This window comes from Oncorhynchus kisutch, linkage group LG14 (assembly GCF_002021735.2).
Source record: "Oncorhynchus kisutch isolate 150728-3 linkage group LG14, Okis_V2, whole genome shotgun sequence".
In the NCBI taxonomy this organism is placed as follows: domain Eukaryota; kingdom Metazoa; phylum Chordata; class Actinopteri; order Salmoniformes; family Salmonidae; genus Oncorhynchus; species Oncorhynchus kisutch.
In genome coordinates this window covers 66,282,872-66,293,625 of record NC_034187.2, presented here as the reverse complement: position 1 = coordinate 66,293,625, position 10,754 = coordinate 66,282,872, and the positions used below count along the sequence as shown (strand labels likewise).

The 10,754-nt window shown below is 42.0% G+C and overlaps 1 protein-coding gene across 1 annotated transcript; it reads right to left on the bottom strand.

Moving 5' to 3' along the window:
• Window positions 1-5,144: 5,144 nt before the first annotated feature.
• Window positions 5,145-9,733, bottom strand: LOC109903470 (ADP-ribosylation factor-like protein 4A). Its single transcript, XM_020500210.2, has 2 exons — window positions 8,268-9,733; window positions 5,145-7,466 (listed from the first exon to the last, which is right to left on the bottom strand). The coding sequence occupies exon 2, from the start codon at window positions 7,355-7,357 to the stop codon at window positions 6,749-6,751; it is 609 nt and encodes a 202-aa protein (XP_020355799.1). The 5' UTR covers window positions 7,358-7,466; window positions 8,268-9,733; the 3' UTR covers window positions 5,145-6,748.
• Window positions 9,734-10,754: the final 1,021 nt, after the last annotated feature.

The following is a 10,754-nucleotide window of genomic DNA, read 5'->3' as shown; positions in this document are numbered from 1 at the left end:
ACAAGTCTGGCTCATCCTTGGGAGCAATTTACAAATGCCCGAAGGTACAACGTTCATCTGTAAAAACAATAGTACGCAAGTATAAACACCATGGGACCACGCAGCCATCATACTGCTCAGGAAGGAGATGCATTCTGTCTCCTGGAGGTGAACGTACTTTGGTGCGAAAGGTGCAAATCAATCCCAGAAAAACAGCAAAGGACCTTGTGAAGATGCTGGAGGAAACAGGTACAAAGGTATCTATATCCACAGTAAAACAAGTCCTATATCGACATAACCTGAAATGCCGCTCAGCAAGGAAGAAGCCACTGCTCCAAAACCGCCATAAAAAAGCCAGATTACGGTTTGCAACTGCACATGGGGACAACAAAGATTGTATTTTTGGGAGAAATGTCCTCTGGTCTGATGAAACAAAAATAGAACTGTTTGGCCATAATGACCATCGTTATGTTTGGAGGAAAAAGGGGGAGGCTTGCAAGCCAAAGAACACCATCCCAACCGTAAAGCACGGGGGTGGCAGCATCATGTTGTGGGGGTGCTTTGCTGCAGGAGGGTGCAGGAGGCACTTCACAAAATAGATTGCATCATGAGTATGGAAAATTATGTGGATATATTGAAGCAACATCTCAAGGCATCAGTCAGGAAGTTAAAGCTTGGTCGCAAATGGGTCTTCCAAAGGGACAATGACCCCAAGCATACTACCAAAGGGACAATGACCCCAAGCATACTACCAAAGGGACAATGACCCCAAGCATACTTCCAAAGGGACAATGACCCCAAGCATACTTCCAAAGGGACAGTGACCCCAAGCATACTTCCAAAGGGACAGTGACCCCAAGCATACTTCCAAAGGGACAGTGACCCCAAGCATACTTCCAAAGGGACAATGACTCCAAGCATACTTCCAAAGGGACAATGACCCCAAGCATACTTCCAAAGGGACAATGACTCCAAGCATACTTCCAAAGGGACAATGACCCCAAGCATACTTCCAAAGGGACAGTGACCCCAAGCATACTTCCAAAGGGACAGTGACCCCAAGCATACTTCCAAAGGGACAGTGACCCCAAGCATACTTCCAAAGGGACAATGACCCCAAGCATACTTCCAAAGTTGTGGCAAAATGGCTTAAGGACAACACAAAGCCCTGACCTCAAACCTTAGAAAATGAGTGGGCAGAACTGTAAAAGCGTGTGCGAGCAAGGAGGCCTACAAACCTGACTCAGTTACACCAGCTCTGTCAGGAGGATTTTGCCAAAATACACCCAATATATTGTGGGAATCAAACCTTTTGGGTCAAACCCAAAAGGTTTGACCCAAGTTAAACAATTTATTAAAGGAAATGCTACCAAATACTAATTGAGTGTATGTAAACTTCTGACCCACTGGGAATGTGTTGAAAGAAATGACATTTAAATAAATCATTCTCTCTACTATTATTCTGACATTTCACATTCTTAAAATAAAGTAGTGATCCTAACTGACCTAAAACAGGGAATTTTTCCTAAGATTAAATGTCATGGATTGTGAAAAACTTAGTTTAAATTAATTTGGCTAAGGTGTATGTAAACTTCCGACTTCAACTGTATACATAACCATTAATCCTGAAAGAATATAACTTATAAATGTTCAACTGTCACACTCCATGAGAACCCAAAATATAAGCTTGTTTTTCTCCAATGTTTGTAAACATTGTAAATGTAAACAAACACTGTATAGCCTCAACATGGTTAAAACAATACTTTTGATATCATGGATGGTCGGTCCTTACATCCATAGCTCTGTCTATTCATCTGAGAGTGGTTACATTTCTCCAGGCCCATCCCTCAGCTTTTTACCAAAATAGAGGCGGGTGACCATTTTGTTATTGTTTCATCTGTGGATTTGCCCTTTAAGTAGCTGCATATTATGAAGATATCTAAATGTCACCAACAAAAAGGTAAACAATAGGCCTACAGCAAATGCAGCATATGGCATTAATTTTGCAGATGTAAATAGCCCTTTTCAGTAGTGCTCAAAGCAGGCCATTCCATGAGCTTAGCATTTCTTTTTCAACTCAAATCATTGAGCCCAATCAGTCCACCATGACGACAAAATCATAAACAATAGAGTAAGGCGCTACAGAGGGGAGTGCGTACTGCCCAGTACATCACTGGGGCCAAGCTTCCTGACATCCAGGACCTATATACCAGGCGGTGTCAGAGGAATGCCCCAAAAATTGTCAAAGACTCCAGTCACTCAAGTCATAGACTGTTCTCTCTGCTACCGCATGGCAAGCGGTACCGGAGCTCCAAGTCTAGGACCAAAAGGCTCCTTAACAGCTTCTATCCCCAAGCCATAAGACTGCTGAACAATGAATCAAATGGCCACCGTACTATTTACATTGACCCCCCCCCCCCCCCACACACACACACTGCTGCTACTTACTTTCGTTTATTTAGCAAATATTTTCTTAACTCTTTCTTGAACTGCATTGTTGGTTAAGGGCTTGTAAGTAAGCATTTGACGGTAAGGTCTACTACACCTGTTGTATTCGGAGCATGTGACAAATCAAACTTGATTTGTTTTGCTTTGAGTAGGGCAGCTAACAGTGGTGGAAAAAGTAACCAATTGTCGTACTTGAGTAAAAGTAAAGATACCTTAATAGAAAATTACTCAAGTAAAGGTGAAAGTCTCCCAGTAAAGTATTACTTGAGCAAAAGTATATTTGTTTTATATACTTTAGTATCAAAAGTAAATGTAATTGCTAAAATATACTTGAAAGTAAAAGTAAAAGTATAAATCATTTCAAATCCCCTATATTAAACAAACCTTTTCTAGTTTTGATCTATTTACGGATAGCCAGGGGAACACTCCAACACATAATTTACAAACTAAGCATTTGTGTTTAGTGAGTGTGCCAGATCAGAGGCAGTAGCGGTGTCCAGGGGTGTTCTCTTGATAAGTGTGTGAATTGGATCATTTTCCTGTCCTGCTTGCCATGCAAAATGTACTTTTGCGTGTCAGGGAAAATGTATGGAGTAAAAAGTACATTATTTTCTTTAGGAAAGTAGTGAAGTAAAAGTAAAAGTAGTCAAATATATAAATAGTAAAGTAAAGTACAGATACCCCAAAAAACGACTTAAGTAGTACTTTAAAGTATACTTTACACCACAGCTGGCTATTAAGTCCTATGTTTTGGGTTATGTTCAGGTAAAACAATTTGGTTAATCTATACTTCCATATTTCCAAGTACTATTCTTGAAGATCAAGGGGTAAAACATTTACTGGAATGACTGGAATTCTGATAGACTTTGGTTTTTAATGTAAAGATATCATTTAATCTTATTATTATATGTAGTAGAAAGCGATGGGTTAGAAGAAGTCTACATAACCAACCCATATAGTAACATTGAACATCCATATATGGAAAGCTATGTAAACTTTAACATTGATTTATCCTGCAATAGATGTTGTTAAGTTGGTAACATACATTTTTGTCTTCTTCTAACGCCCCTTAAAGGGAAAGTAATCTAAAAGTAACTCAATGTAATCAGATTACTTTACTGAGTTTGGGTAATCCAAAAGATACATTACTGATTACAATTCTGGACAGGTAACTAGTAACTGTAACAGATTACTTTTAGAAAGTAACCTACCCAACCCTGTGTGTGTGTGTATGTGTGTACCCCTGTCCATGGGAACAGAGAGGCCTTAACCTCTGGTGCCACACAGACCTGTCTGACGTCACTGACACGTCATGATGGAAACATTGACATGGGCACTGGGCAAACGGCCATTTCGCCTGGAGAAGGGATGTCACAGAAAGTGTGTGCCACCATTGACATGGCAAGGCCCTAGCCGGTCGCTCAGTCATTTACACATGTATTAGAAAGTCAAACTTGGTTAGGTGTAGTATTGAAATGTTTCATCCCAACGTTTACAGCAGAGTAGTATGGAGCTTTACAAAGCCAAATCAATATTATTTATGTTCCCTACTGCTTATTTAGTTGCAAAAATGTTCATGTTGCTCCTCCATTAAATGTATAATAAATTATTTAAAATGTTGGTGCAGGACCAGGTTTTCTGTAGACAAACATGCAGTGAGAGAACATGCATATAGAGAGAATTTGTTCTTAACTGACTTGCCTAGTAAAATAAACGTTTTTTACATTTTTTTATCTCTGAAACAATGAACTGTGAGCCATTTTCAGTTTCACCTCCATTATCCATACCTGTCAGATATATAGCTGGGTGACCTGGAGCCGCTGTGTGTGTGTGTGTGTGTATATGTTTGTGTGTGTGTACCTGTGGGCGTGCCTGCGCATGTGTGTGTGCCCTCACCTCCATCCATCCAATAACCAGGAAAGGGCTTAACAGGGGAAATCCTTCCAGAGAGATCACTCCTTACTGGGTCATCTCTGACCAATGCCCCCTGTATTAGTCTGTTATGGTTCTGAGGAGGGCAGGTTCTCCTGGGCTAGAACTGTCCGCTTGTCTCTTCTCCAAACACAGCCACCAACACCATTGAAACTAGCCCCAGATAAGACAAGACTTTTCAACAGCTGGTAATGAGAACGTGTTATACTGTTTCTTCTGTTCTGTAAGTAGCCTCGATCCCAAGACCACCTGATCCAGTTCTGTGCCCAGCTTAAAATCCCACCATTAGGACCCTGTCCATTATGTAGATCAGGCTTTTCCTTGTGTTTCTCAGGAATATTCATGAGCCTTAGAACACCAGACTCAATTCTAGCTAACAGTGAGAGGCTGTTGAACCTGAATTTGATTCACCACTGAATTCAGGGGGTTTGGGGCGTAGGCAGTGAGATCAGGTTGGTGAAAAGTGAAATAGTGTGTCTGAACAGTAGACGGTGAAATGAACGCACTTGATTCTGATTGCAGTGCAGCCGCTCTAGTTTGTTATTCTCCGTTTCTACACTGAACATGAAGGCAGGAACCTATTGCATGAGGAAATAGTGAGTGGACATGTTATTTGCCCCCAACACCTGATGCAGTGTAAATGCCATATAACTGCTGATAAGCTAGGACAGAAACGCAACGTAAATATCCGTCCTCTGAAAATAGTACTCAAACCTGTTACCCAATGTCTGATGCCATCTAGGAAATTAATTTACCACTTTGATGAGAAAAAAAACGGTTCAATATCAAGTTAGTGTTTAATTGTTGCTTTATTCAAGGTGAACACATTTATACAAACAAATACATAAATATGAGCACCCCTCACACACAGTAAACAGGGGGACAACTGACATTCCAATGTGATAACAGCATAACAATATATTTTTTGTAACGCTTCCTTCGAAGCAATATCAACATTTCACTTCTTTAAGTATCATAATAAACCTCATACAAAAATCTGATGCAAGTTCTAAGGTCAGAAAACAGACCAATAAAGTGCCTCTATCAACATGGAAGTCCATGGGTGCGTTCCAGGTACACAAACTCTGCACAAGTCTGAGATCTGATCAGATCTTTACATCTGCGGAACTATTTCATGTCTTAGGAACCACATCAACATGATATAACAATCCTATTAACTGCAAGGACCGAAGTAGAATGAGTATCTGGAACGCACCCAAAGTTTTAGGTAGATAGCCAAGAAGGGCTAAATCTACAGATCCAGCCCTACTTCGCCATCTAAAATTTTGGGTGCGTTCCAGATACCCTCATTCTACTTAGGTCCTTGCACCCAGTCTTAGGCTGGTACTAGGACTGGATCTGACAGATGCCGGACACCTGGAGTACAGGGTCCAGATCAGACAGCTAGCCAAGCCAGGAAAGAATATTCAGGGTATGCTGAGCCAACCAGCATGTCAAATCAACAGAATTACACAAGACAACCGCACTGCCTGACAGCTGTTTTTTTACCCCTACCTCCCACCTAACCCAAATGATAGTCACATTAAATAGCCCAACTGCTGTAGATTCTTATCATTTATCACTGATGAAACAATAAGGTTGTTACATATCGTTTAAAAACATCCATCTCTGTATTCTCTTCTCAGTGAATCATCAAGCTTATGCTAAACTCGTCTATCTAGACCCTCTCGACTTCCATTGAGCAACATGGAGACAGAATACTGACTGATTGGAAGACTAACTTTGAGGTCACACTAACAAGTGACTGACTGCAACTTGATTGTCCTTTGTGTTTTCCACATGTAATCTCATTGTCAACACAGGCTTTGGTAAACCGATCATTTCAATGTGTTTTCATGCTTCAAACTGATTGAAAAGCAGGCTACATACATTTGTAACACTTAAGAGTGTAGACAGAACACAATACATTTGACTTCTGACACTTCAACAGTGTTTTGATTGTTTGGTCTCTGAGAACCCCTGTGTGCCTCATGGTATAGAATAACACTTCCTTTAAACATACATTAGTGTCCACTGTCCTGTGATGCTGTGCCAGCCAGGATAGTTGCCATCCAAAGTCCATGAAAATGTATTCCATCAGTTCCAGTGAGGACAGTGACAACAGCCCTGAACAGACTTAGTCCCATTCCATATGACTAATACAACTCAGCCACCAGACAGGCAGGCAAGCAGCGGACCCATCACTGATGGCTCCACGAGACACTGAGTATTGTGGGTACTGTAGTACATCATGCTACAGTCAACACCACGTGTCCTGCTCATGGTTAACACCACAACAGGTGAGTCCCCATCCACCACCATTGTTAGCTTAAGTCCTTGTGTAGCTCCAACAAGATGGCAGTTGTGTGTTTGTGCGCGACTATTCAGATCATCTCTTCTTCTGTTGAGCTTTCTGTGTCTTCTTCCGTTTGTTGATCATGGCGTGGAGCTTCTCCAGACCTTCCTGTAGCCCCTCCCCTATGATAGCGCAGGCGGGCTGCAGGTGCCAGGGCGTTCCATTGCCCAGCTCCCCTAGCGCCAGAGAGCGCTCCATCTCGTGAAGCGGCAGAGAGTTCCTCAGGTCCTGCTTGTTGGCCACCACTAGAACCGGCACCCCCTGGTTCTCCGCTAACCTCGTGATCTTATGGAGCTCCGTCTTGGCTTCCTCTAGGCGCTCGATGTCGACGGAATCCACCACGAACACAATTCCGTCAGCACACCGCGTGTACGAGCGCCACAGGGGGCGGAGCTTCTCCTGACCGCCCACGTCCCAGAAGTGGAACGCCGCTTTCCGCCAGGACTTTCCGCCCGCGCTCAGGGACACTTTGATCTTCTCCGTGTTGAATCCCTTAGTGGGGACCGTGTTCACAAACTCATTGAAGCGAAGGCGGTAGAGGACAGTGGTCTTCCCGGCGCAGTCCAGACCCAGGATGACAATATGGAGGGCCTGGAAGGAAGGAAGGCTGGGGAAGATCTGGTCTGATAATCCATTCCCCATCTTGTTATTCACGTTGAGGGAGACAGGGGAGTGTCCTGCTGGTGCTGCGTCAACAAATAATCACAAGGCTTCTCATTCCCTTCAGAGGGGGCTGTGCTGCAGCATTCACCTGGAAATAAAGGAGAGAGGATACAATGTAAGCAGCTGTGAAAAGCACTCAACAACCAAAAAGAACAGCAGTCTACTGCTTTATAATTGGAGGGGTTTTAAACTGTAAATTAATATAGCCTAGGCCTATACAGTCTCTTAATTCTCTTTCTCATTGGAAGTGAATATACTCACTCTCTCCCCCTCTTTCTTACGGCTTTACATCTAATATTTCGGGACGTAGGAGATTAATAAGAGGAGACTATTTGCACATGTAGCGTATTGATTAGCGCTCGGAGGATTTCATACGCTAATCCTCATTCATAGGCAGTAGGCTATCGACATTGAATAACAAGTACGCCGGCGCGCTCCCAACCAAAATCCTATTTGAAATGTCTTCGGGGTTGATGATCATTGCCGTTAGCACAAGAGCATGGAATGGCATTATTCTGCCAAATCCTAAATTGAGAGAATTATCTAGGCTACACAAGACTGACTTGCTGGCCATCAAGAAGCTGTTACACCGCAACATCAGCCTACTACCACTAATGGTAAAACAAATGACTTGACAAGCAGACAGGTGTTATGCCAACAAGTGCTATGAGAAAAAAAACTATGAATCGAATGCTCTGATATATTAGTAGGCTATTGCTAGTTTGCTACTCAATCATCTTGCACTCAATAACAGGCAGTCTAGGTAGACAAGCCGTCATGAAAAACTGCCGACGATGGGTTGGGTATAGGCTAATTTATTCCACATATTGTACTGTGCATAATCTCCATGCATGGAAAAAATTATATAATTTGTAGACTGCACACCTACCTTTATAATGTAGGCATATGGACTTTCCAAAACATGAAAGCAAAATCGTTGCAGGGTTTCCTGTATGATCTCCTCTCTCTTGCTCACTATCACGATCACACGACTACTGAAAGATAAAAGTAGACGGACTCCCTCTCTATTCCATTCCCGCACCCCAGGTTCAACCCAGAATGTTTCTAGCGCGAGCTCTGGGTGGTTAACGTCCCAGCGCGCTCCGTTTTCTCCTTGTCCGATTGGTGGAACATTTTCTCCTTGTACGATTGGTGGAGAGCCGTGCGTGTCTCTTATCTGGAACTCCTCTATAGGCTACACGTGTGGCTGGTGATAGATTTAGCTCATTTTTCACTTTCAAGATTCTTTGATTGCAACAAACGTCACGAATATGAAGAATATGAAGATCTAGATATATATATTTTTAAAGATGTGTTCTGCCTAACTTTATATTTTTAAATAAAGATAGGGCCAATGTATGACGATTTTTTTGAAATAATTGTATAATTAGATCCGAATATCTGTGCAATGTGAGTAAAAAAGCAATCATGCAAGATCATAGAGCAGGGTGATTTCCTTTATTTAAGGGGGCGAGGACCATCAATAACACATTTACTGTGGTTTGGGTGGTCTCTCAGATCTGGTCTGATCTCTTAGCGGTTTCAATAGTTCTATCTGAAATTAGGCACCTCAGACCAGACACTGGAATGGCGGGAAATTGACATTTGAAACGAGAATGCAGTGAAATCCCACAGGTCACAAACTGGTTGAGTCAACATTGTTTCCACGTAATTTGACATTGAACCAACGTGGAATAGATGTTGAATTGACGTATGTGTCCAGTAGGATGGTGCACTCAATTTACTAGTGAAACTGATATCCCCCATTGGAAAGCCTATGTCCCTCTTTCAATATCGTAAAGTGATCAAAAGGGACGTTTTCAAGTTCTAGAATATTGTCAGATATGAATTACAAGTTAATTTGACAGGCTATCCACTCTAGGGGTCGCCTGATATGAAAATGGGGTCATAGGCGAATTTTAAAAATCTTTAGAAAAATACATATATTATAATATTGTCCTTATATCTCAAAATCATTGTAATGTGGTTAACCTTAAAAATGTTTATTAAAATGATTCAAATCTAAAATCTAAAATTCAGCTAGAGTGCACCCACAGATCATGGAAAAAAGGTCGCACTTGACCAAGGCACTTAGCCATTCCCATGGTGAATGTCTAGGTCCGCTACGCTACGAAACCATACACTATTACAGAGACTGATATTACCGCCTGCAATTGACATGGTGAAAACAATTGCCAAAGTCAGATAACGCTGTTAAACAAAGAATTTATGCAATCAAGAGGAAACTCCCCAGCTTACAGTGCATTCGGAAAGTAATGAGACCCCTTCACTTTTTCCACATTTTGTTACGTTACAGACTTATTATAAAATTGATTACATTGTTTTTTCCCTCATCAATCTACACACAATACCCCATAATGTCAATCTACACACAATACCCCATAATGTCAATCTACACACAATACCCCATAATGTCAATCTACACACAATACCCCATAATGACAATCTACACACAATACCCCATAATGTCAATCTACACACAATACCCCATAATGACAATCTACACACAATACCCCATAATGTCAATCTACACACAATACCCCATAATGACAATCTACACACAATACCCCATAATGACAATCTACACACAATACCCCATAATGTCAATCTACACACAATACCCCATAATGTCAATCTACACACAATACCCCATAATGACAATCTACACACAATACCCCATAATGTCAATCTACACGCAATACCCCATAATGACAATCTACACGCAATACCCCATAATGACAAAGCAAAAACAGTTAAAAAAAGATTCTTGCAAATTAAAATAAATAAACTGAAATATCATATTTACATCAGTATTCAGACCCTTTACTCAGTACTTTGTTGAAGCACCTTTGGCAGCGATTACAGCCTTGAGTCTTCTTGGTTATGACCCTACAAGCTTGGCACACCTGCATTTGGGGAGTTTCTCCCATTCTTCTCTGCAGATCCTGTCAAGCTCTGTCAAGATGAATGGGGAAGGTCTCTGTACAGCTATTTCCAGGTCTCTCCAGAGATGTTCGATCAGGTTCAAGTCGGGGCTCTGGTTGGTCCACTCAATGACATTCAAAGACTTGTCCCGAAGCCACTCCTGCATTGTCTTGGCTGTGTGCTTAGGGTCGTTGTCCTGCTGGAAGGTCAACCTTTGCCCCAGTCTGAGGTCCAGAGCGCTCTGGAGCAGGTTTTCATTAAGGATCTCTCTGTACTTTGCTCCGTTCATCTTTGCCTCGATCCTGACGAGTCTCCTTGTCCCTGCTGCTGAAAATCATCCCCACAGCATGATGCTTCCACCACCATGCTTCACCGTAGGGATGGTGACAGGTTTCCTCCAGACGTGATGCTTGGCATTCAGGCCAAAGAG

Coding starts and splice junctions, on each gene's coding strand:
- LOC109903470 (XM_020500210.2), bottom strand. CDS start 7,357: ATGGGGAATGGATTATCAGACCAGATCTTCCCCAGCCTTCCTTCCTTC.